Raw genomic sequence first — 27320 nt, 5'->3', positions numbered from 1 at the left:
CAAGGGGAGAATCGTGGACGGGATTCCTTGAAGGTGAAAAGGAATCAAGGGGCAACCAGGAATTGGTTCTAGAATTTCCATGCGGTACAATAGGCCAAGACATTGCAACTGCAACTGTGGAAGGCATGTTTGGGGAAATTGGCAGAATGTAAAGCTATCTTAAAATGAACAATTCAGTGGTGCTTTGTTCGTTCAGTGTTGCACAAAAACATCTGTGGTCCTGGGCATTTCGTCACCCCAAAGGAAACCCTCCCCTTCTAAATCCTTTCCATCTCAGAAGCTCAGAACTCATCTCTTTGCTTCCTTTTGAAGCCTTGCCCAGCTACATACTGTCCTCTTGCCTCTGTTTTCTTGGCCATTTATTGTGAACTGACCCGTCCATGCCTACCCAGAGCTCATACTACTTCGTACTGGATTTGCTAAGACCATCTTCCTCAAGGTGGGACATTCTAGGGGTGGTCAAGTGGTAAGACATTATGTGCAAAGTCAGCATGCGAAATTTGATTGATAAACCACCCTTAGCTGTTCTGTAAGTCCCTCCTCACGTATGGTAAGCATCACTGTGGATAAACAACCCTGCTCAGTAATCCACAGGAGCCTGAGACTGACTGTACGAAGGAGGGTAAAAGGAGTTGGGAAGCAGTGGGGAAGCCAGTTATCCTGTACCCTAAATATGGAGGGTTTACATCATTCTGGTTTAATAGTGAAAAACTGGTTGCAGTACATGTCCACATGTGTCACCGTGGAGGTTGAAATGTGTATGACAGCATTACACACTTGGAAGTGCCAAGTGGGTACTGGCTTTGACTCTAAAGCCTGCTTGAACAGCTCTGTACACAACATCCTTCTTAAAAGTTAGAGGGGAACTGGGCAGCCAAGTTCTTAAGTTGGCCTTACCAACTTACTGCTTACCCACCCTTCCTCCCTCCACTTGGTAGCAACTACTCTCTTCTGGAATTGACCTCATCACGCTGTAAGAGTATAGTTTTTATGGGAATTATTTACCCAACTAGATACGTTCTGAAATTCAGGAGATAAATTTCCACATTGGTACTTCATGTGGTGCTTACCACAGTGTATTTATGTATAAACTAAGTGCCCCATAGAGGCATGTTTTGTTGATACCGATCCTGTGCTTATTGAATGTTTAGTGAGCATCAGCTGTGTGCCAAGAATATGATAGATCCCAAGGATGTTCGGTTGCTCGTTGTGCCTGAACAATGTCACCATAATGAGGTGACACTGAGAGAAATGACTGCAAAAGCAGAGAAGGACCTACTGTGGCAGCTGACCGTTGGGGAGCTGGCTGTGGGGATATGGTCTTCAGTGAGAAGATGGTGCTGGTGCTGGGACTCTGCCCATGTGGACAAGGGAGGAAAGGAAAAAAGAAACAGCAAGCACCAAGGGCGGAAGTCAGCAGACCTTTCTGTGAAGAGCCGGGTAGTGAGTATATTAGGCTTTGGGCCATGGAGTTACTGTTAAAAAAATTATCATCGAATTCCGAAAGTTGCCATAGATAATGAATAAACGAATGATAATGACTCTGTTCCAATAAAACTGTAGATGCCAAAATTTGACTTTCTATATTTTTTCACATTTTATGAACATCAGTCTTGTAATCTTTTTCAAACATATAAAAGTTGTACAGTTTTGAATTCATGGGCTGTACAAAAATAGGCATGGTGCCATATTGGGCCTGCAGCTACAGTTTGACCCCCTTACAGGGGGGAGGAAGAGAGACCATGCTGCAGGAGCAGACGTGAGTGCTGGCATGCGGGTTCTGATGGTCAGCACACCTTGCTGTGAAGGGCTCCGTGGTGGATCTAGGTGGAAGCTGAGGTCCTGCACTTGGAATATGCTCCCAGGTGGCAGTGAGGCCGAGGTCCTTGCATGAAAGAGCAGTGAGCTGAAGTGGCATAGGGTGCCACTGTGCCCTTGGTGTTGTGACAGGTTCTGTGGCATGGGGAAACACAAGTCAATTGTCCACTTACCTGTTGCTTGTGATGTAATGCAATCAGTGGCGCACAAGTCCCCAGCTGAGATTGGATGGGTTTCCCTGGCTTCCGTATATCCACTTAGTTCCTGCTGGAATTTCTTCGATTCTTCTTAGTTATCTGTCCTCTCCCTATCTTGAGCCATTGTGGATGCCATTTACACTGAGAATATTCTGTGTAAAGTTTCTTGGCTGGGCTTGACTGGAGGGGAAGTTCACAGGAGTGTACCTCAGCATAGTGACCAAGAGAATTGTCCTGAGGCTGAGGAAAGGACCACTCATGTGAAGCTTAGGTACAGGCTTTTACAGGTCATTGCAACTGTGGGTGGATGGTGGACTTGGACAGTCAAGAGGAATATTAACAGGTAAGGTTGGAAAATGCTGTTTTCTTTGAAGATTGTTTAACTGAGAAACTCTGATACTAGAACTATAAAGCTCTTTGTTGCAGAATGCTATGTCCCTCTATAAGGAAAGAGGAATGTTGTTCTAAGGCAGGCTCAGGAGGCAGGGAGAAGGTTAACATCCTGTGAATCTTTGTAATGCCAGAAAAAATTGATTTTCACACCTTACCTGAGCTTGAATGTCAAGGATGAACACTGGTGCCTGTTTGCTTTCTTATGGATAAGTTTCATTCTATAACTTTAGTAGTTTGCTCAATAATGAATTGGAGAAAAATTTAACAGGAGTCAGTCTCATTCCTAAAGCCCAGTGAAGACCTGGAGAAAGATAATCCCATGGGGAGTTGGGGGAAGGCAGGAGCCAAACGAAGCCAGCTGGTTGCTTATGCACAGGCAGCTCGCTGGCCACAGGGCCTGTGCTTGGAGCTGTTGCTCCACGAGGGGGGGGTGTGGATTATGCTGACCCAAGCACACATTCTGGCTGACCTTCTAGTCAAAAGAGCCATTTGTTTCAGGTTTGCTAAGAACATTCTGTGGCATGAGAACTGTGTATGTCTGCAGGCACACAGCTTCGGAAGTAAACAGGCCCCATGGAAACTGCTTACCTGTGAGATGAAAACTTGGAAATTAGTCTGGCAGCTATGTAGAGGGTGAGGCCAGGGGGTCATGATGCTACCATTTAGTGCAACACGTGTTCCTCTGAGGAGCCTTTGCCACCCCAGATCCTGGCTGAGTTGGTCTGAGGTGGAACCCAGAACTGATAATTTCCAAGCCGGGTGACTTCTTTTTGTTTCTAATAGGTCTGTTTAGTTATACATGATAGCAGACTGCATTTTGATTCATGGTACACAAATGGGGTACAACCTTTTCATTTCTCTGGTTGTACACGATGTAGTCACGCCATTCGTGCAGTCATACATGAACATAGGGTAATGGTTCTCTCATTCCACCTCTTCTTCCCCCTCGACCTTCCGTCCCCTCATTTCCCTCTACACAATCCAAAATTCCTCTATTCTTCACTCACACCACCCCTTTATGTATCAGCATCTGCTTATCAGAGAAAACATTTGACCTTTGGTTTTTTGGGATTGACTTACTTTATTTTGATATTCAGTTCCATCTATTTACCTACAAATGCCATAATCTCATTCTCCCTTAAGGCTGAGTAATACTCCATTGTGTATATGTACAACATTATCTTTATCCATTCATCTGTTGAAGGGCATCTAGGTTGGTTCCTCAATCTAGCTCTTGTGAATTGAACTGCTAATAAACATTGATGTGGCTGCATCACTGTACTATGCTGACTTTAAGTCCTTTGAGTATAAACCAAGGAATGGGATCGCTGGGTCAAAAGGTGATTGCATTCCAAGTTCCTTGAGGAACCTCTATATAGCTTTCAAAAGCAGTAGCACCAGTCTGCAGTCTCAACAGTAACACATGAGTGTACCTTTCCCCCACATCCTTGTCTAATGGGTAGCCAGGACAGAAAATTCCAAGCTGAGAGTGCACTGGGCAAATGACTGGAGTTTGCTCCAGGTGTCACCACTTGCCTGGAAGGGCTGTGTTGTCTCCTGCCAGGAGTTGGCCAGGCCAAATGATAAGGTTAGGATAGTGATGGGGTAGGTCAGATGAGGATTTGGGGCATGTTTGTGGCTTTCACAATGCAAAAATTGAGGTGACTGGCAACTTGGGATGTTTTAAGCAAGTTTTTATCGGTTGACTTTTTTTTTTCACTTATGCAGGAAAATGGCTTTGTCCCTGAATGCAGAATATCGGCTGAGTTTCCCAGACTGTGAAGATTCACTGTACTCTGGTGTTTACATGTGTTTTGTGGCTTGTAGTACACAAGTTTCTTCTTGCAACATTGCTATTTGGTACTACCCTTCAAGAGGAGAGTGCAGAATGCTAGTGGATATAACCAGATGTATGCTTGGCAGCATCTCTGGCACAATTGTAATTTCACGGATCTGTGATGTTCTTGTAAGATCTAGAAAGTGTGCTGTGTTGTCAGTCCTGTGAGTTATCTGCCATCATGATATTGGTACCTTGTGTCTTGAAATGAGAAGGGGGAAGATGTATGCAGATGACTTTGGAGGTTCCCGTGGCCCCTTCTAGATAGTGACCCATGTTGAGGACCCTGAATACTTCATCTTGTATCTAAGCTTTTTCTGTTCTCATCTTGCAGTACACAAGGGTCTGGATCCCTGACCCGAATGAAGTGTGGCGCTCAGCTGAATTAACCAAGGACTACAAGGAGGGGGAGAAGAGCCTCCAGCTCAGACTGGAAGATGACACTGTAAGTGCTGGTCCTGGGCGTGGGAAGCCGAGGTGGGCGCTGAGAAGGACTCGGTGGTACCTTGTGGGCTTGGCTTTTCTCCTGGCCACTGGAGTTTCTGAGCCCCTGGATTGTTTTCTGTTGCCATTGTTGGTAATGTATGTGCAAGTCCTAACCTTGCGGCTGCTCTGTGCATGTCGCGTAAGTGCCCATTGGGTTAGTAGCTGAGACATCACTGGATGAGGTAAGCATCTTCTCGGTGGAGTGAAGGCAATGGAGGCCCCTCTGGGGGAGGCGAGGGAGCTGTCACAAGGGACAGTGCAGGTAAGGTGGTGGGAGCATGGGCTGTGGAGCAGCCTGCTTGGGTGGATTCCAGGCTAGCCCTCACTGGCTTTCTGACCATGGGCATGTTGGCTGCCTTTGTGTGCCTGTGGCTTTCCCTGGAGAACGGGACGCCAGTTTGTCTAGAGCAGTTCAGAGAATATCATGGGTTAAGATGTGACAGGTACTTAAAGGTAGTGCCTGGCAGGCAGGTTCTCCTTGCTGTTGGATGCTGTGGTGAGTGTTGTTTTGGACTGATCGACTTTCAGGTTGTCACCCTCAAAAGGAGAAAGGAGGCAGTAGCTCTGAAATTCTCCTGAAAGCTCCCATTCAGTTTCCCTTTCCAGGATCCTTTGCCCACCCTCAGTGATTTCTGCGTTCCACACACACTTCAGTGCTTGCTCTGTGCACTCGGCTGGGTCAGGGGTGGGTGAGTGGACAGTTGTAGCCCCACGTTTTTGGGATCTTGGTGCTGGAGGGGACAGTGAACATGAAGTAGAAGTGAGGCAGAGATGCAGAAGGTGTGGGAGAGAAGGTGAGCCTCCTGAGGCAAAGGGGCTTTGAGAGGTCAGACTACTGGAGGGGTGTGGAAGTGGCCCCTGGAGAGTTGGGGTGTGTGGGCTCGGAGGAGAGTCCCACAGCAGCTGTGTGGGCCAAATTGGTGAGAACTCGGTCCACTTTGGGTGTGTGCAAGGGAAGGAAAAGAGGCCAGTGGGGAAGTGGACGGGAAGCCTCAGGCTGACGTTAAGAGGTGGCAGTTCATGCAGGGTGTACAGTGGTGGAGATCAAGAGAAATAGATGGTGGTCAAAACTGCAGGGAATCAGGATTGGCTTTGGGGTGGATTCCTTGGGCTGCAGCATGGGCATTGCTTGTAGGGAAGGTTTGGGTTCTGTGATTAAAGCCTCCCCCTGAACTCCAGCAGCACTAAAACAAGTCTGTACCACATCCTGGAGCCTTGGGTTATTTACTGTCGCTGTCACTCTTCCACACATTTTGGTCTTGGCTCCCTTTCTAAAGGGTCGGCAAAGAACCTGTTGATTGAACATTCTCCTACCACTAATTGGGCATGTTACTTGATAAAACCAGGGCAGAACGGTGAGTTTATCAGCTCCGAGGTCCTTCTCACCTTCCTCTTGCTGGCAGGCAGGCCTTGCTAGCCCCCTCCAAGTTCTTCAGGTGAGAATCAAAACTCCCAACAGATGGAGTCCTGTTTACCGTCTTGGAAAAAATTCCCACCTGTGCCTGAAACAAAATTAAATGAGTCCACCCACGTGAATGGCGTCTTCTACTCCAACAGATTTCACTTCGGTGGATGTTTTCAGGTGGGTGGGTGTTTTCAAAAGTCGTCTGGAGGTAGTGAGGAATGATCTGCCGTGTTGCTAAAACAGCAGATGCTTGCCTCCCTGCCGCACCCTCATGAATAACCTGGGCAGCTTTCCAGGGCCCATCTCTTCCCTCTCCAGCTATGAGGCCGGTCAGTGTGGAATTGACAGGAAGCCTGGGGCTGGAGGTCAGTAGTGCCTTAACAATAATGGGCTCTGAGTGTCTCAATCTGTCCAGGTTGCTCGTGGGCTGCCCTAAATGGCTCTAGGTGTCAATGGGAGTGACCCAGCTGCTGCGCATCAGTGGCTGGAGCCCAGAATTCCATGACGGGATGAGCACTTGAAACATGCCCCCTTCTCAAGGTGGAACCATACTCTATACACCAACCTGGTAGAACAGCCACCTCAGAAGTCTTTTCCTCCAACCCCCAAAGGCCACTGTCAGTTTTACCACAGCAAAAGGTTAAAGTCAGATTCTTGGCAAGAAAGTGTTCCTAACTCTGGCCTTAGGGCAGGACCTTACTGCTGATCTGTCCCCTCTATTGCCAAGGTATGCTGACTGCTCACTGTTCCCAGATGATTGAACCTGCTTTTGATCATTCATTATTACAGGAAACGCATACTTACTATAAAACAACATGTTAACCATTGAGTGTACAGTTGAGTGACATGTGCAGTGTCGCACAGCTGTCACCACAATCCTTCTCCAGACCTCTTTTCATCTGGCAAAACTGAAACTGTCCTCATTCATTGCTGACTTCCCAATTCCCTTGCCCCTGCCTGCAGTCCCTGGAAGCCACCATTCTGCCCTCTTTGTCTGTCTAGGTGCTTTGTACATAGCACCCTCAACGCTGGCTTATTCCACCTAGCAAATAATGCAGGATGTTGTATATATTACAGCCAGTGAGAATATGGTAACTTCTTGGGATAAGGATGGGCCTCTACTTTTTCCTCCTTGGGCTGTGATGGGTGTGAGCTAGCCCTCAATCTGGCATGTCAGTGGATGCTGACCTTAGAGAAGTGTGGCATCCTCATACCTTGCTGGTAGTACAGCCCTGTGCAGGTCAGGCCAGCTCTCCTGGCCCCGCCTCCCTCCAAGCTGCTCCACCCCTGCCCTCTAGTGGTGGGAAAAAGTCTCCCCCATCTCCATGGTTGGCCTTTTAAATTGTCAACTGAGTTTTTGAAACTACTTAGATACACATGATGGTAGAGTATATTTTGACACATACATACATGGAGTATAACTTACCCTAGTTGGGATCTCATTCTAGAATTCTTGAAATACACATGAGCATGTTGACATGCTACACATACATGGAGTATGACTTCCCATTCTTGTGGTTGCACATGTGGAAATCGTGTATTCCTATATGAACATAGGAAAATAATGTCCAATTTGTTCTACTGTCTGTCCTAGTCCCATCCTACCTCCGTTTATTCCCTTTTGTGGAATTCAGTGAATTTCTCTCCCCGCCCCCGCCTTATGTGTTAGCATCCACATGACACAATATTTGGCCTTCGTTTTTTTGGGATTGGCTTATTTCATTAGCTTGAAGATCTTTAGTTTCACGCATTTACCGGAAAATGCTGCAATTTCACTCATTATGGTTGAGTGTATTTCATTGTGTATATATACTGTGTTTTCTTTATCCATTCATCTATTGAAGGGCACCTAGGTTGGTTCCATAGCTTGGTTATTGTGAATTGAGCTGCTAAACAAATGTTGGCCAGAAAGTGGGGAAAATGTACATTCATACATTGCCGATGGAACCACAAATTGGTGTAACCACTGTGGAAAGCAATATGGAGATTCCTCAAAACACTAGGAATGGAACCACCATCTGATCCAGTGATCCCCCTCCTCAGTATATATTCAAAGGAATTAAAATTGGCACCCTACAGTGATGTAGCCACCTGAGTTTGACCTTCATGGTGAGCACTCCAAGTGCAAAGCCCTGACTGCTCAGGAGTTGAGAGGAAGTGAAGAACAGATGAGCTGCACAGAGTAATGTTCTCCACCTGTGCCGCAGTGTAGCCAAGCCTGCCTTGATTGACATTTGTAGGGTTGGGCAAGAATGTAAGTCTTCATCGATCAAAATGTCTATTTGTGAAAAATTTAAAAACACAGGTATTTGTAGCTGTATTCAGTCTCCACCCAAGTGCAAGGGTCGTCACCTCAACTTGGGGCATGTTGCCCTGTGCTTGCATAAAACAAAGTAGAAAGTGATAGGACTCTGCAGTGTTGCACAGAGTTGCTCATCTCTTCTGTTACAGTGGTCACAGATTCTCAGCACCTCTGGAGCCAAATGAGCTGTGAAGATTGGACAAGAGTGACTGTTAGATTCAGATCCCTAAGCCTCTCTTCCCTCTGACGTACGCACGCCCTGAGATCTGTGGCTGGGAGTGCTGAGCTGGCAGCTCCTCCCTCTTCTGCTGCTCTGTGCATTTTTGCTTCTTATCAATTTTACTGTAACCAATATCACTAGCTTATTGGTGAATTTATTTTCCAAAAATTGCTTGTGCTTTTGCCTCCCTGCTTGCAGGGAGTCTCCTGAGAGGAGAGTCATCCTGGAAAAAGATAGAATGTTGGTGCTTCTGCCTGAGGGTGTAAAGGGGTGAACTGAGGCAGAGTCCTCTAGGCTGGAAAGTGAAGCATGGGGTGGGGAGAGGCTTGGAGTTCCACATATGACTGTTGCTGTGCAGCTTGAGGCAGCGGGGTACGGAGAGGGGCAAAGCATCCCTCTGGATGCCTTTAGAAAGGCTCAGGAGGGTGGTCAAATCCCAGCGACACTGACCAAGCAAATAAAGGAAGTGACTGTCAGAGTTGATCTTAAATGCTCCAAGGCTCGTGAGTCGAAGGCTTGATCACCAGCTGTGGTACTGATGGGAAGAACCTTGATGTGGGGTCCTAGTGTAGAAGGAAGTTCGGTCTTGGGGTGTACCCTTGAAGAAAGTCCTGGGAACCTTCCTGCTCCTCTCGACTTTCTGGCTGCTTGTGAGGTGAGTGGCTTGCTCAACTAGTATCTTCTGCCATGATGTCCTACCTACCCAGATCCAAAAGCAGCACAGTCGGGCAACCTTGGACTGAAACAGTGACCGAAATGAGCCGTTCTTCCTCACAAGTTGATTATCTCGTAACGGAAGCTGACTAGCATAGCTAGCAACTCTAGTTTAATGAAGTAAAAATCAACCCTGAAAGCACCATTTCCCCTTGTTCCCACCTCCTGGATTTTTTTTTTTTTTATCTTTGATAGGTTATTAGTTTCCTTGATGAGAAAGTTTAAATGAAACTTCTCACAGGAAAGAGGAAAAAAAAAAAAAAACCTCAATTAACATTAAAGGGGAAAGAGCAACAGGACATTGTAGAGAGAATGAAATTGGATAACTAATGATATTTTGTGGGCACATCATTCTAACCAGACATTCATAGGTTTGAATAAGTGGGATTCCTTTGCATCCTTCAATCTGTACACTTTACTTCACTCAGCAGAACACTGTGGGTAGCTACCTGACCAATGGGTTCTGTCAAGTTTCACCTTCATTCTTTGTTTTTCTTGGAAAAAATTTTATTACTTTGCTAGCAAAGGAGAAGCCCAGGGGACTCCTGTCCCAGAACCTGCCCATAAAGAGAAGCAGGAGGCTTTTTTTTATCTTTATTTTTACAGACTGTGTTTTTATTCATTGTACACAAATGGAGTACAACTTTTCATTTCTATGGTTGTACACAATGTAGATTCACACCATTCACACCATTCATGTAGTCATAAATATACATACGGTGATACTGTTTCATTCTATTTCTCCCCCAGCCCCTCCCACCCCATTTTCTACTACACCATCCAAAGTTCCTTCATTCTTCTCTTCCCCTCCCCCGCTATCATATATCGTCCTCCACTTATCAGAGAAATTTGACCTTCGGTTTCTTGAGGTTGGCCTATTTCACGTAGCATGGTATTTTCCAATTTCACCCATTCACCAGCAAATGCTATAATTTTATTCTTCATGGCTCAGTAATATTCCATTGTGTATATATACCATAGTTTCTTTATCCATTCATCATTTGAGGGGCATTTAGGTTGGTTCCACAATTTAGCTCTTGTGAATTGAGCTGCTATAAATGTTCATGTGGCTGCGTCACTGTAATATGCTGATTTTAAGTCCTTTGGTATAAACTGAGGAGTGGGATAGCTGGGTCAAAAGGTGGTTCCATTCCAAGTTTTCTGAGGACTCTCCATATTACTTTACATAATGGCTGCACCAATTTGCAACTCCACCAGCAATGTGTGAGTGTGCCTCTTTCCCCACATTCACACCAACACTTATTATTGTGTTTTTGATAATAGCCATTCTAATTGGAGTTACATGAAATCTTAGGGTGGTCTTGGATTTCTGTAATTACTAGGGGTGATGAGCACTTTTTCATATATTTGTTGATCACCTGTATATCTTCTGTGAAGTGTCTGCCCAGTTTGTTAGTCCATTTGTTGATTGGGTTCTCTGTATTTCTGGTGTAAAGTTTTGTTAGTTCTTCATAAACTTTGGAGATTAGTGCTCTGTCTGAACTGTGTGTGGAAGATTTCCCCCCACTCTGTAGGTTCTCTTTTCACATTGTTTCTTTTGCTGAGAAAAATCTTTTTAGTTTGAATCTATCACTTTTTTTGATTCTTGATTTCATTACTTGTGCTATGGGGGTCTTGTTAAGGAAGTCTGGTCCTAAGGTAATGTGATGGAGATTTGGGCCTATTTTTTATATTTCATGCAGGATCTCTGGTCTAATTCCTAGGTTCTTGAACCATTTTGAGTTTTGTACAGGATGAGAGAGAGGGATTTAATTTTATTTTACTGCATATGGATTTCCAGTTTTCCCAGCACCATTTGAAGAGGCTATCTCTTCACCATTGTATGTTTTTGGCACCTTTGTTTAGTATGAGATAACTGTAGTTATGTTGGTCTGTCTCTGTCTTCTATCTTGTACCATTGGTCTATTTGGTGCCAATACCATGTTGTTTTTTTTACTATTGCTCTATAGTAGAATTTAAGGTCTGATATTGTGATACCTCCTGCATCACTCTTCCTGCCCAGGATTGCTTTGGCAATTCTGGGTCTTTCATTCTTCCAGATGAATTTCATGACTGCTTTCTGTATTTCTATGAGAAACATCATTGGGATTTTAATAGGAATTGTGTTAAATCTGTAGAGTACATTTGGGACTATGGCCATTTTGAAAATACTCTGCCTATCCAGGATCTTGTGAGATCTTTTCATCTTCTAATGTCTTCTTCAGTTTCTTTCTTTAATGTTCCATAGTTTTCGTTATAGAAATCTTGCACCTCTTCGATTAGATTACCAAGTTGTGTGTGTGTTTTTTTTAAATGAATAAAAATGCTTTAGATTTATGCTTGTTGATTTTATATCCTGCTATTTTGCTGAATTCATTTATGAGGTCTAGAAGTTTTCTGGTGGAGTTTTTTGGATCCTCTAAATAGAGAATTATGTCATCAGCAAATAATAACAGTTTGAGTTCTTTTCCCATTCATATCTATCTGATATCTTTGGTCTAATTGCTCTGGCTAATATTTCAAGGATGTTGAATAGAAGTGGTGAATGAGGGCATCCCTGTATTGTTCCAGTTTTTAAAGGGAATGCTTTGATTTTCTCCATTTAAAAAGGATTTTGACTGTGGGCTTAGCATTAATAACCTTTACAATGTTGAGGTATGTTCCTACTATCCCTATTTCTTCTAGTGTTTTGAGCATGAAGGGGTGTTGTAGTTTGTCGAATGCTTTTTCTGCATCAATTGAAATAATCATAATTCTCAACTTTGTCTATTGATGTGATGAATTACATTAATTGATTTCCAGATATTGAACCAACCTTGCATCCCAGGGATGAACCCCACTTGATTGTGATGCACTATCTTAATATGTTTTTGTATGTGATTTGCCAGGATTTTAAGGATTTTTGCATCTATATTCATCAGAGATATAGTTCTAAAATTTTCTTTCCTTGATGTCTTTGATTTTAGTATGAAGGTGATACTAGCTTCATAGAATGAGTTTGGAAGGGTTCCCTCCTTTATGATTTCTTGGAATACTTTGAGAAGTATTGGAATGAGTTCTTTGAAGGTCTTGTAGAACTTGCCTGAGAATCCGTCTGGTCCTGGGCTTTTCTTGGTTGGTAGTCTTTTGATGTCTTCTATTTCATTGCTTGAAATTGATCTGTTTAAATTGTGTATGTCCTCCTGGTTGAGTTTGGGAGGATCATGTGTCTCTAGAAATTTGTCAATGTCTTCTGTATTTTCTATTTTGTTGGAGTATAGATTTTCAAAGTTGCTTCTCATTGTTAGGTATTTCAGTGGTGTCTGTCATGATATTATCTTCATCACAAATTTTAGTAATGAGTTTTCTCTCGGTGTGGCTAAGGGTTTGTCTATTTGCTTTTCGAAAGAACCAACTTTTTGTCAATTATTTGAATTGTTTCCTTTGTTTCAATTTCATTGATTTCAGCTCTGATTTTAATTATTTTCTGTCTTCTACTTGTGGTGGTGTGCTGTTCTTTTTCTAGGACTTTGAGATGTAATGTTAGGTACGTTAGCTGTTGACTTATTCTTTTATTGAATGCACTCCATGCAGTGAATATTGGTTTCACTGCATATGTAGTCTGATGCTTTTTTCTTGCGGCCTTCAAAATCCTATATTTTGTATGTTAGGCATTTTCATTGTAATATGCCTTGGTGTGGATCTGTTGTGATTTTGTGCATTTGGTGTTCTGTAAGCCTCTTGTATTTGATTTTCCATTTCATTCTCGAGGTTTGGGAAATTTTCTGCTATTTCATTGAATAGGTTGTTCATTCCTTTGGTTGTGTCTCTGTGCCTTCCTCAGTCCCAATAATTCTTAAATTTGGTCTTTTCATGATGTCCCATAGTTCTTGGAGGTTCTGTTTGATTTCTTATCTTCTCTGTTTGGGCAACTTTGTTTTCAAGATTAATTATTTTGTCTTCATTGTCTGAGTTTCTGTCTTGAAAGTGATCTAGTCTGTTGGTGATGCTTTCCATTGTCACTTGGTTTATTGTTTGCTTAATTTAAGGGATTTCTGTTTTTTTCTTTTTTTTAGTATTTTGTTGAAATGATTCTTTGCTTCCTGCAGTTGATTTTTGAACTGCTTATTGAAGTGATCATTCACTGCCTGCAGTTGCTCTTATCTTATCCTTTTGTTTCACGAATCATTTTCATTATGTTCTGAACTCCTTTTCTGACATTTCTTCTACCATGCTGTCATTGGATTCTATTAATATAGTCTTGGTTTGGAACATTTTCCTCCCTTGTTTTTTCATGTTGTTCACATGTCTTCCCCTCTACTAGTGCAGATCTGGGGTATTGTAGTTTCCCCCCATAGGCTTATAGTGACTCTGCAGGTTTCCAAAACCTCTTCTTGGAGGAGGAGATCAATACTAGCAGTGCCCAGTACAGATGATATCCAGCCCTAAACCAGCTGGGGGTGTGGGCCTGGTCAGCCAGGGTTCCTGGAGGTGGGGTGTGGTTTGGGCAGGGCTCCTGGAGGTGGGGTGTGGCCAGTTGGACTGAGGGATCCTGGAAATGGGGCTCAGTCAGTCTGGCTAGGGGTCCTACACGTCCTGGCTGTTGTATCAAAATGTTGGCAACCACGTGTAACCAAACTTGTAGGTTCTGTGACAGTGGACTTCCAGGCAACAGTAGGCAGTTGGTGGTCTGCTGTTGGTCCTCTGGCTACTGGATGATTGGCAGGTGGACCTTGGGTGGTGGGTGTTGGTAGGTGAAAGGCAGATGATGGGCAGGCAAGAAGAAGGCAAATGGCAGATGATAGGTACCAGTCAGCAATCTGCACTCAAAAAATAGTCGATATGCTAGCAGACTGCAGGTGATCATAGTGGACAAATGGGTAAACAGCAGGGGATCGATAAGCAGCAAAGACTGCCTCACTGAGAAACAGATATCCTCTGTTTGAAACTCGAGTTACAGAGCAACAAGGAATGCAGCCTCCCTCTAGTCCGCCATCTTGGATCTCCCTCATCTTCATTCTTTACAGCCCTAGTATAAAGCTCACTCGGAAGATTGATTAGGACAAGAGTCTGAGTGCCTACTCCCTGCTGCAGTCCAGATAGGTGGGAGAAGTCTGTATCCACATGCCGTGTTCCTGCTTGCCACACTTACCTCTTGTTCATTTTTATGTTTTTGATTATCTGATAATAGTAATGCTGAAGTATTATATTTGCATCTCTCTGGTTAGTGGGCATGGTGAATAATTTCTCACATTTTGTGATTTGTATTCTGTGCCCAACTGTTTGTGAAGTTAATTTACTTTATAAAAACTGGGTAGTATAAATTCTGCCATGTAATACAGAGCTCATTCCCTTCTCCAGTTGGGCTTTGCAGATGGTGTGTTACGTATTAGTCTTATGTTACAATTGAATTTATGAATATTTTCCTACACGTTTGACTTTCGCATCATCCTTTGAAAGTCCTTCTTGCTAAAACTTAAATACTTGGTCATTTTTCTTTAGGTTTTGTTTCATTTTTATTTTATTGTAAGCAAGAGTAGAACACTTTTTTTAAAGGGCTAGCTAGTTTCCCAGTGATTAAAAAAAAAAAAAAAAAAGTCCTTTTACCCAATCATTGGCAATGTTAACATGTTCATAATTTCCCTATATGCTCAGTTATTTCTAGATTTGTTATATTTCATTCATCTGTTTATTTTAGCACCCATCGCCATAGGGCTTGAGTTGGTGACTTCATAACATACCTTAAGATTTGGTAGCATGAGGACCTCTAAAAGTGGGGGCATGAGGAGCATTGATACTTATATTTTCTTTACTGGCTGTTATCCTAGTAAAGTCTGTGTCCATGGAATTTACTAAAAACATCTGTATAGAGGAATGATTCTTAAAATAGCCACAGGCTATCTATATCAAAAGTGTTGGGGGATGCTTTTTAAATTGGAGATTTCTGGGTCATATTCCAGAGCTTAAAAAACGTTCAGATCAGCTCAGGAAATGGTTTTTAAAAACTTCCCAAATGATTAAGAATACCATGAGAAATTTAAAACTCGGATAAAATATGGTGAACCAGTGTGCAGGTCTTCATGTTTAATGGTTTAAAAACACCATCACTTTTATAAGTTACATGTTTATATCTGTATATAAAATTAAAGATGTTTTGTCAAACATTTATTGAGTATATAGTTCCAGTGCTGTACCAAACAATATAAGGCTAACTTCTTACACTTCAGATCTGATGTACGATACATGATCCCACGCCATGGTTGCACATATATCTCTCAAGGTGCTTCTGTACTTACGGTTGCAGCAAAATTGTTAACCTAGAGAAGCCCAAAGTTAGATTGTGGAGCAAACTATGTGCACATGGTAAAACTTGAGGCCCTTGACAGAGGGCAGTTCTTCCCTTGCAAGATACTTGAAATGCAAAGGGAATGTGTGCTTGAGGGAAAATTGAGTTAAGAGATGGTCACAATAAATGTGGTTGATCAAGGAAGGTCTTCTAGATGGGAGTATGATTACCCCTATGGCAAACAGAATTAAAGACACAGGAAGTGTTGGATTCGTTAAGATGGAATAGAATGCTCTTAAATCTGGTTGTACTTTCTAAATTTTTTGTGCCAGTCTTCTGTGTTACAAAAACAGGCTAAATACTTCAAAACTTAAGATACCCTGAGATTATATCATTAATAAATTCTCTACTGGGACTGATCTCTCATTGGATTACAGGTATTTTGTCTTTTGTCGTCTTTTGTTTCTTGTTGTAGTGGTGATTGAAAACAGTGGTTAAGGCAGGCTAGGCAAGCACTGTACCACTGAACCTCTTAAGTATTTGAGATGGGGTCTAACTAAGTTGCCTAGGTTGGTCTCAAACTTGAGGTCCTCCCATTTCAGCCTCCTGAGTAGCTGGGATTTCAGGCACAGTAAGCTTACCTTTCTTTAAAATGCTTATTATCTGCACTTGTCTGTAGGTTAGTGATCCAAGTCAAGACAGGACATGGAATACAGGTTAAATGCTTCATAACTGACTTTTTGTGCCTGCTGCTGTGTTTTAGATTCGGGAATATCCAGTTGATGTCCAGAACAACCAGCTGCCGCCCTTACGGAATCCAGATATCTTGGTGGGAGAAAACGACCTCACTGCCCTTAGCTATCTCCACGAGCCTGCAGTTTTGCATAATCTGAAGGTCCGGTTCTTGGAGTCCAACCACATCTACACTTACTGTGGTAAGTGGAGCATCTGTTGGCTGCGTGTTTTGGGAGCACCTACCATCATTGCATATGATCTGCTTAAGCTCACGTGGTTGAGAATCCAGATTTTGACCCTCATGTGTGAGTACCTTTCATCTGAGCCCTTAGAAAGGTTATTAATCAGTGCATGTGGCTTCATTTGGCTGCACTATTCTCTGTGGGATGATTGGTGTCAGTCACGGCTCGGCTAAGGAGGAAACGAGCCACAGATGGTGGTATGGCTGGTTTATTTTGGTACTGGGAATTGAACCTGGGGCTCTCAACCACTGAGCCACATCCCCAGCCCTTTCTTACACTTTATTTAAACACAGGGTCTTGCTGAGTTGCTTAGGGTCTCACTGAGTTGCTGAGGCCGACTTTGAACTTGTGATCTTCCTGCCTTAGCCTCCCGAGCCGCTGGGATAACAGGCGAGTGACTCCACACCCAGTGGGGTGGCCGGTTTTGAGGACATGTGTCCTCCCTGGTGTCCTGGCTTGTGCACAAGCCTTCACTCAGCACAGGCCTGGAGGTGGGTGCCTGTGTTGTAACTTCCACTCAGAAGTGCTGCCTCTGTGACGTTCTCTCGGCTATGGATGATGCTTGATGAATATTGAGGGAGGAAAATGCATAAACCCCAGAGCCTGAAATTTTCATGTTTTTCTTGAAATTCTCCTTTGCCCATATTGCAACATTTAATTTTTCCTTTGCTCCGAATGTTGTTAGGTTATATGGAAAAATGAGATGCTTAATTGGTCGAGAAGCAGATAAATTGGGGGTCAGGCCAGGGAGTGAGCCAGGTGCTTCTGTGGGAGTTGGCCTGCTTGTGCAGCAGAGTCCTGGTCATCTTCGGGATCACAGTGATGTCTCGGTACCCGGGGGCTTTTCTGCTTTCGTGTTCCACTTGGGTTTGGAAGTGGTGGGTCAGTGAGGAGGTCGGGGGAGCTGTTCTGCCAGAGTAGTGCCTTAGAGGTGTAGTTTCCCACAAGCTGCTTGACACCACCTGTGAGTGGGAGTTTGGAAGACAAGATCAGTTACCTGAACCTTCAGTAAGCCCCCAGCCTGCCCTCAGTGAGGTAATCTAGGAAGCTCTCCCCTTCTAGGAAATAAAGGTAAATTACAATCGGTTTCCAATTTAAGAAATTCATCCAAGTCACTCTGGGGTCCATGTTTACCAAACACTGTTCTCTTTCGGGTGCCTGATGTGCCCCAGATTCCCAAGTCATCAGGATGCACTTATGTATGCTCAGAGGGGCCTGGAGCATTTTAGAATTACAGGTGACCTCAGAATATTTGATCAAAATTTTGAAGGCTACGTGAGAGTTTAATAGAATCATGTAATAACTGGAAAAACTTGTGCAGTTATTTTAAGAGGGTTCCCCATGAATGAGCTTTATTAGTTGAATTTTTCAGGATTCTGGGCCTTATTTTTTTTTGCTTCACATTGTCTTTTTTAGGCCAACTCCAGTAGAAAGAGGCCTTAGGTGTCTCTTGCCTCTGACCTTGCCTCCTCCTCTTAGTGTAATCTACTTTAATATGCTTTAGATTCCCTGTGTGTCTCTTCAGAACCAAAAGGGAACACAATATAGGAGACTTAACAGTGGGCCCAGGGACCTTACTGTTCCTGCCTCATTTGCCCCAAATGACTAAACAAGCTTCTGTTTTAGTATGTTGATCCGTGGGTCTTCTGGCATCCAGAATATGGTCTAAAGGGGAAGAAAAAAGGATGTAGCTATCTTAAAGATTGAATTTGCATTTTCTTTGCATATTCCTAAATACCAACTTGCTGCCCCTATCCAGCAAGTTGCTGTAAGACACCTGAGCCTTACAGGATTTCCCAATGGCTCAGTCACATGTTTGAGTGCATCATTGCTGTGTACCCTTTTGAGGACCAGAGGTAAAAAAAAAAACTAAGATGTAATGTGAGAGTAAAAAGCAAACATGTAGTGCTTACTGTGTAAGACACTGGTCTGAATGCTCCCTCTCTCCATTAATCATGTTATCTTGAGGACATCCCAGTTAAGTGCAGTTAAATATTCCCATTTCATAGTTGAAGCAACTGAGGCATTGAAAGGTTAAACAACTGTTGAAATCACACAGTAATTGAGCCAGCATTAGACCTTAAGATACGTAAATCATACTTTCTATCCATAAGTTTTTAAGTTAAGATAACCCATACACAATTGAAAAATTAATCCCTTGTCCAGCTTTTAATTCTTACATGGGTTTTTAAACCTCTGTAATACTATTGGCAGATTTAAACATCCTTTTCCCTCTAATCCTGCAACATTTCACATGTCTATTTTGTGAACTCATTTTGTGGAGTATTTGTTAATGCAAGAGTATTTCCATGCCCTGAGGCTGCAGGATATCTGGAACCTTGACCTATCTGCATTGTTTTCTTCACCAGGGCCTAGCACATGCATGTCTTGGAGTGGTTGCAGCTGATTCTATTGTGCCCTTATGCTTCAGTTGCCATTGATGCAAAAAGGTGCTTTAGACCAATGTCCCATGGCATCTGACTCCTGGTCTCTTTGCAGGCATTGTGCTTGTTGCCATAAATCCTTATGAACAGTTGCCAATCTATGGACAAGATGTCATCTATGCCTACAGTGGTCAAAACATGGGCGACATGGATCCCCACATCTTTGCTGTTGCGGAAGAAGCCTACAAGCAGATGGCCAGGTGAGGATAACTCTCCTTGGCAGTCGGCACAGGAAGGGGGGTTGCTGTTTTTCTTGGCTGCTGATGCTCACATTGGAGTGGTGAGACTGTGATTGAAGAAACATCTTGGGAAAAGAGCCTACATTCTACTTCCCACCTCGTCTCCTCACCTCCTCACCTCATTACCTCATTATCTTATTCTTATGAACTTACACTTACAGCAGTGGCTCCTTAGGCTTACTTTATTTTATTTTTTGAGAAAAGTAATAAAGTCCTTACACTTCATCTCTCCTTTTTGGTGCTCTTTCCTTGCCTGATGTAGTAATTTTAGAGCACCTCTGTGCATTTTCCCTAGCCTGCTCTACATCTTGTTGAAATCTCCCTTTTGAAGAAAACTTTGAGGTGGCAAGCCAGTAAAGGGTGAATGTAGAAATTTCTAGTCAGCAGCCTGGAAACAGAATTCTGTTGGAGGCCCTTGAGTAGGTCTTCTCATGTGTGTCTAGCTGTGAAAGACAGATGCAAGTCTGTTTCATTAGAAAATGGACTTGGTGATGGTCTCAGGCTGTTCATGCATAAAGTAGGGAAAGAGTTTTAAAATGTTGGATCCTTTGACAGGTCTTACCACCTCTAGAGAGTGTCTTAATGGAGTTTGCAACCTACATACCAAAGTCCTTTTGGTAGTTGGACCATGTAGATTGAGAATGAGTGATTATTTTTGTGGGAGAATTCCATTTAAGATGGTATGGTTTTCATTACAATTTTAAGTCCAGTAAAATTCCATGAAGACTTTTGTAGACTTCCTTACGGATTTAAGATGATTTACTGCAAGTATTCAGATGAGCATATGAAAGGTTTACTTCATTAAAGGCATAGTAACTATATTCAAAATAAGCAATGATTGGAGGCCTGGAAAATAGAACAATGTGTTGCTGAGCTGATTGCTGCCTTTGACCCTCCTAATATCACATGTTGTACTACTGACGTGAGGACTTGACTGAGTGTCTCAGTGGACCCAGCTTATTGATGCATATCTCTGGAGTATGACCCTTGATCAGATCAGTTACTGTGTTACTCAGTGCACAGCCCTGCTTGGGTGTCGCTGTTAATGGCCATGTGCATGGCAAATAGAGGGAGGCCTGGGGACTCCAGGAAGAATAACTTAAGTTGTGTCCACATTTGCCTCATGTGAAGATAATGCTTCATCTCTTTTCAATGGATGCTTTTGTTACGGTTCTAAAACAAGGTGGGTATGGATTAAGATTTTATACTGTACTTCCATTTTGGATAGTTAGCTGTGGATACTGTTGACACTGCGTTGTTGTTCATCCTGTTCTTTTTTCAGCCAGTTATATACGGCAGAAGTTGCTGCCCTTCATCCAAAGGCTGCCATAGGCTTGCAAGTCCTGGCCTCCAGTTGCATCCATGCCAAGGGTTTGCTTGACTCTCTGCCTCTGTTCTTCCCTCCCATGCCTGAAGCTGGACCTGTGGTTATTGTACACTTGGGTTATTTGACTTGTTGGACACCTTGCTCACACCCACTGGAGAGAAGGATGTGGGGGAGTTAAGTGTGGTCATGGCAATACTGTCTTGCAGTGGGTAATGAACTGGGTAAGGGGTTTGGATGGTAAAGCCAGACCAGGCTTTGCTTTAAGGCTTATACTCTAAGTAGAAGGTCTAGGAAGTTAAAGTAATGGCTGCCAATCTTGGGGGGATTTGAACTCGGTGACTTTTTTTCTTTGTTCACTGGGGACTGGTTTTCTCCTTGATGTTTAACACATGAATTCAACTCTAGATACTTGGAGAGGGAGACTGTCAGAGCATGAGGGGTTTACTACAAATCTATAACTCATGAGAGTTCCAGAAGAATATAGGATATGCTGGATAAAAGGAAGAGCAGACTCCATTAAGAAAGGATTGGTTCCTTGTCCCCATCATACTTGCAGATTCACAGTTAAGAAAAAATTGACAATAGTATGAAATAAGATATTCATGATTGATGTCCTTTGCACAGAACCTACATTTCCCTGGGGAAGGGGAATTGAACTCCACTATTAGCATTTACTCGATGCGCTTCTTTTCTGATCCAAGGCCCTGAATACCCTCTACCTCCATTTTTTACTTGACTCAAGTCCAGGCTTACCTCTATGTTAAAGTGTGTCAGCAATCACTTATGAAGCATCAATTTTTTGATAGGCTTCATACTGGACCGTAAGAAAATATCTACTCACTTGAGGAGCTCAGTGGTTAGAGAAAATTTAAGTAGGTCCAAAAGACCTTATGTGCCAGAGATAGAAATTGAAACAGTGCCATAGAGTGCAATGCAAAATTGTGACATGATTTTGGAAATGGTGTTAGAGATGGTCCAAGGAAACTAGGACTTTAGGTCCTAGAGAATTGTAGATTCTTAGAGTGAGAAGGCAGCTAGGTGGTGGAATAGTGAGGCCATAACTGAGAGAAGGGAGCATTGAAAAGCCATGGTCAGAAAATTGCAGCGGGATGCTGCTCTCTGTTCTCCATAATCAGAAAGACATAACAAGAGTTAGTGAGGAAGTGGAGAAACAGTCTTCATGGATTGCTAGTGGAAATGTAAGTTTGTACAGCCACTTTGGAAGAATCTGGGAGTATTTCAAAAGGTTAAGTAGAGTTCCCAGTGATTCTAGTCTTACATAGCTACCCAAAGAAATGGAAACACACATTCTTATGCAAAATTACAAACATTCACAGTACATGATTCACAATAGCCAGAAGATGAAAACCTAAATGTCTATCTCCTGATGAGTGAACAAACAAAATGGTGATTATCCACACAGTAGTACACCACCATCTGGATGAACTTTGAAAACATGGTAACTGAAATCGGCCACATACAGAAGATCACATACCGTAGGACTCAGTTGACACAAAATGTTGGGAATATGTAAATCTTAGAAACATAGTTATCAGTAGTCTCCTGGTGTTACAGATTTGAGGGGAAATGGTGGTTTCTGAGTGGTTGTATGTGAGGGGCAAGTTGGATGAGATGAAAATGTGCTGATACTGGTTACAGTGACACACAACTCAGCAAATGTATTAAATTGAATTACTCACTTTACATCAGTAAAGCTATCAAAAACAAAGAGGTATGATGATGATCCCCAGGCAAGTTTAACCTACACAGTGGGTGCATCAGTAAGGAGTTGGGAGCAAGGTTAAAGACAAGGTAAGGCCAGATTACAGGCTTTTGGTAGCTGAGATGAACTTTGTGAGTGAAATGTATTTTATTAACAGGTACAAAGGTAGCCAGATGACTTTGGAAAACACTGGGTTAATTAAGTTGCACGTGTTGAAGCAGAACTTTACAGAGTGTTGTATATTGACATGCCTTCTGAGTCTCTAAGATGGGAACGCATTATGCTGGGTTTGCAAATCATAGTTAGGCACAAAACTATTTGCAAAGATTATCTCAAGGGGCTAATGTTCTGTGTAACACTGCTAGGGAAATACTAGTGAAGAGCAATGGAGAAATAACAAGTTGGATGGATAAGGACATAATGATACAAGGGATGTTCCAAGAATTTTTCTGGTGGGTCCTATTTAATAATGATTCTCTTCATTTCCAAGAATGAGTTCCTTCTCATGAGAAGCTTAGTTGGTTGTGGAAATGACTTGTCTGTTATAAACGACTTGTATAGAATGAATGAGAAACAAAATTTTTAAAATGGACTAGTTGGCAGTGTATTCTGTTCCTTGTCACATCTACACTGTACTCCAGGGCACATGACGGGGCCTAAGGAAGAGAAAAGTAATAATTGGAACATTAATTTATTTAGTTCTGACATTTGCCACATGAAATTAGTTATCTCATGATATTGATAGATGCTTTGACAATGAGCAATTCCACAAGGTTATGAAGTAAGTAAATGTGTCAGGGTGGAATCCAGACCCAATCTGTTTGACCAAAGCTCCCTCCATTAGCCAGCAAGTCATGCTACCTCCTTAAATGATTGTCCCCAGACAGTTTGGTCAGATCAGAGTGATTCTGGTCCCCATGATACCCCTGGGGACTATGGGTGGACCTTTTACCCTTATTAGTCCACATGTATCCTATTCTGCAAGGAGGCAGAGTCTTCGTTCATGAATGAGACTCATTGGTGGGAGTGGGACATTTTATTGACTGGCTCTGGTCTGATTTTTTGAGCTGTGGGGGTTTTACCTGTTGCTTTTCTGAAGGAGAATGGGAACACTGCAAAGCAAATCTTTTTGCTCAGGTGGCCAAGGTAATTGAGCACCCATATTCCCCATCTGTGTCTGCTGTGTTGCCAAGGTGTGACGAATAATGAAAGATGGGATTGCTGGTGCCTGGGACCCTGGGAGGTTGGGAACTGAAGCTAGATACACCTGTGGCATGAGGCTGGCATGGTGCCTGCGACAGATGCTTGCCTAAGTGGGAGCCATTGTGCAGGTGGGGTTTGAAGCCCATGAGAGCGAAAACCTGTGCTCGGTGGGAGTAGGGGTTGCAGTTGAAAACGCTGGTTGGGCTTTTGGGAGAGTTTGCTTGTCAATTTAAGTCCTTACAAGTGCAAAGAGTGGAGAATTTGAAGACTCCAGGGGAGTAGTACAGAAATGTGTGTCCAGGGTGAAAAGGTACCAGCCATTCAGCAAGCAGGCAGTAAAGGTTTTCAAGATGGTGGTATGAATAGAAATGAGATTGTTCTCTTGCTAGTGACGACCCAAGTGAGTACACTGGCTCCTCTCTGGGCAATAGAGGAATTCATAATTGTGGATATGTGTTGCACAAGTAAGATGGAGTGAGGAAGCTATCCATTCTTCATCTTTTGAATTAAAAAAAAAAAAAAAAAACCAAATTGTTCCTAGTCATTGAAGCAGAATGCTCTGGTGTGCATGAGCATAGGCTTGGGACTTCTAAGTGTCTTGCAGACTGCAGATTCTGACTTGTGTCTTTGCAGGGAGGAAGAATTACACATAGGTGAGCCAGATCCACAGTCACTTTGCAATAATGCTTTAAGAGAATATTGAATATTTTCTTAATTCTGATGTAAGGTGACTTGTTCTGGGCTCTTGGCAGTTGAGGGAAGTGGGAAGTGAAACCCTTCCTGAGCCTCGTGTTGTTAGTGTGAGAACATCAAACTGATGAGAGCAGAGCCAAGTTTAGTTTTCTTGGAAGTTTGCTGTGCCAGGCGCTTAAAGGTTCTGTCCTGGTAATCTTGCCTCTCCTGACCTGGTGTATGTGGGCATTTCCCTGACCTCTGTGGCTGTCACAATCTTCACTCTTGAATAAGGACATTGGCCTTTGGAAGGATGAGATGAAGTGAGAAATCGTGAGGAGCCTTTGAAAGCTGTTGGGTGCTGTCAATCTTTGGGATGCGGATGTTAAAACTGGCAGATGGCATCACTGTTGGCTACAACCAATGAAGGAATCCCTGGGGGAGTCTAAGTAGGGAGAAATGACTTGCTGAATTTTTATAGTAACATCTGAAACCATGACTCAGTCAACGCTGTGTTTTGGCTGAAGTTGTTTCCCTTCCTATTTAGATTCCAAGTGAAGATTAGTCTTAAGTTGCATCAGGACATGGGATAGGAGATGATCCAGATGTCTACCTAGGAGCAGCTCTTAATTTCCTTTCTGGCATTGCTTTATCCCCGAGTGTTGGAGTTTGTGCAGACTCCTCCCTAGGATTCTCTATGCCGTTGGGCCTGAGCCCCCTGTTCTCCTGGGTCTCCTTGTTGGTGGCCTCCTGCCCAGCCATGCCAGTGCATACTGATCTCCCTCCTCTAGGGATGCTACAAATTAAGGTCTGTAGTGTCATTGTGATCCTGTCCAATCTTAGATGCTGCTGTTGGTGTCTGCATATCGATATGTAACTGGTGTCTTAGACTGTGGGCTTATATTTCTATTTAAGTTTGAGTGCAGAGGAAGTTGTGTGCAGTGAATGTGGCTAATGATGACATCCCTATTTTTAAAAAAAGGGGTTAGTAATTGGACATTGCCATCTTAAAATTGTGCATTTAGAAAAGGAGCAGGCGGTTTGTTAAACTTGTGACCCTGTAGAGGTCATACATGTTCCTAAGAATTACATATCTGCAGGTTACCCAGCATTCTTTGCAAGGTTAAATCTCAAAACTATGAAACCAAAACACACTTAGGTTCACTATGGTTAACTCTTCATTTCACCTGGGGAATCATAGCACATTAGAAAGGAGCCTGATGTCTTCTGGTAGAAACAGAATGCACACGTAAGAATGCTAGACCATATCCCAGCAAGTGGTACCTGGGTGCCACCTGGCCTTACCTAGCACAGGTGACTGTTTGATGATGTTAGCAGCTTTTGTTGGGGATATATCCATTGTATAGTACTCCGGCCCATAAGTTGATGTTCACCTGTGGTCTTGAGCTTTGTCCTGTGCAATTGTCCAAGACAGTGGGTGCTTTCTCCCATATTGCAGCCCCTGCTGTTCTTCTCTACCTCCCACGCCAGGCCAAAACTCCTGACTCCCACAGCCTGTCCTTAGGAGCATGACTGCAGAGACATGCTCCCATTCTGGTCACCAGTGGGCACCATCTGGTACCGGTAGTCACTGGAGGGGCATGCTAAATGGGGTGAAGTTCTTTCTTAAAATGTTTTTTAGTTGTAGATGGACACAATATCCTTATGTGGTGCTGAGGATCACCACATAAAGTGGTGCATGAGATACAGCCCTGGCCTGAAGTTACTGTTCTCACGCAGGATTTCTGGGAGAGGGGACCTCACATGTGTGAACTTGGGCATCTTGTTAATTTTCAGTAGGTTGGCAAGCCTCTAAACTTCCACCCCTTTGACCCACATACATGCTGGAGAACTGCATCACAACTTTGAGATTTAATTGATTAGTAATAAACTACACATAGTGCAGTTAAACATTGCATATCTAATTTGACACATTGTGATATATGTATGCACCTGTGAAACATCACCCCTATCAAGGTAATGTTTCCTTTACTTCCCTGAAGTTTCATTGCATTTCTTAGAAGTCAGCCCCACTATTCCAGCCCTGCTCATCTTGTCACTGTAAATTGTAACTATTTCTGAAATGTTACTCCTGTTTTGCACTTACGGGTTTGATTTTTAAATGTGCTGAGCCAGATTCTCCAGTTTTCTGTAGTTTATTCCACTTTTATACCTGTGGTCCATGATTCCATGAGTGTGTTTCTGCATTCTGATATTGTCTGATAGATTAGGGGTCTCCAGCATGACACATGTAAATTTAACAACTCATTCATGCCAGTTCTTGCCCATTAAGAAATGTTAATCTGAATGGATTCTTGTGACATGCAGAACAGTTTTTTCTCCAGGTACCACTAGTTTACTGTGACAGAACAAATCATGAGGTCAGCAACTTACATATTTTTGAAGTCTGGTTAGAACCTGTACACTCTGAATTAGCCACACATGGCTGGGTCTTAGAGTACTCTCGGTTGTGTCTCAACAGGTGGCCTAGCACACCCGCTTAACCAACTTCACGTGATTAAGCCCCTGCACTTACGGTGTCCTGATTCTTGAATGCAGCAAGAGCATGCATGAGTGCCGTTGCCTTGCCAGGTTCCTGTAAGGCATGAAGGGACCCAAGTGTGTTGAGTGTTAAGCTTGGTCTGTGCTGGGCTGTACCCCATGGATATGGGCTCTCGGTGTTACTCCACACTGTTAGACAGCCTTCTTCTGATGGCAAAGGCAAAATTGTCACCCCATGTGGGTTTTTTGGAAACACTTAGTGGTGGGTGACAAGATAAATTTTTTCAAGACATCTGAAATGATTTTCAGTGGAAAAAACTAATGAAACATGAAGTCAGCAGGAGGGAATGGCATTTCTACTTAAATCATGATGGTGTCTCCTGTGCCATAGTGCCCACTCACTACTTTTCAACTGAATGTTCTTGGATTTGTATCCCAGAAGACAACAACTGCAAATTTGTGTATGATGTGCCTGGAGTGTCAGTAACAAAGGAAGATGCCATGACATAAGGCAACCCAGAGTTCAAGGTCTGAGGATAGGAACAGTGTCTGAGCTCCCAAAACAAGGGGAGCTGTGATCCTGTGCAGGCTCCTCA

General features: G+C 43.1%; 1 protein-coding gene across 4 annotated transcripts in view; it reads left to right on the top strand.

Annotated features, from left to right (window-relative positions):
- The window catches only part of Myo5b (myosin VB), a 323115-nt gene that overhangs the window by 116140 nt on the left and 179655 nt on the right, over positions 1 to 27320 (top strand). For all 4 annotated transcript variants that reach the window (XM_047526328.1, XM_047526329.1, XM_047526330.1 and 1 more), the window contains exons 2-4: positions 4580 to 4690; positions 16401 to 16572; positions 19114 to 19258. In XM_047526328.1, the coding sequence (XP_047382284.1) occupies positions 4580 to 4690; positions 16401 to 16572; positions 19114 to 19258 (428 nt within the window). The remainder of the gene's footprint in view (positions 1 to 4579; positions 4691 to 16400; positions 16573 to 19113; positions 19259 to 27320) is intronic.

This window comes from Sciurus carolinensis, chromosome 15 (assembly GCF_902686445.1).
Source record: "Sciurus carolinensis chromosome 15, mSciCar1.2, whole genome shotgun sequence".
Lineage (NCBI taxonomy): Eukaryota > Metazoa > Chordata > Mammalia > Rodentia > Sciuridae > Sciurus > Sciurus carolinensis.
This window is presented reverse-complemented; position numbering and strand designations above follow the sequence as displayed.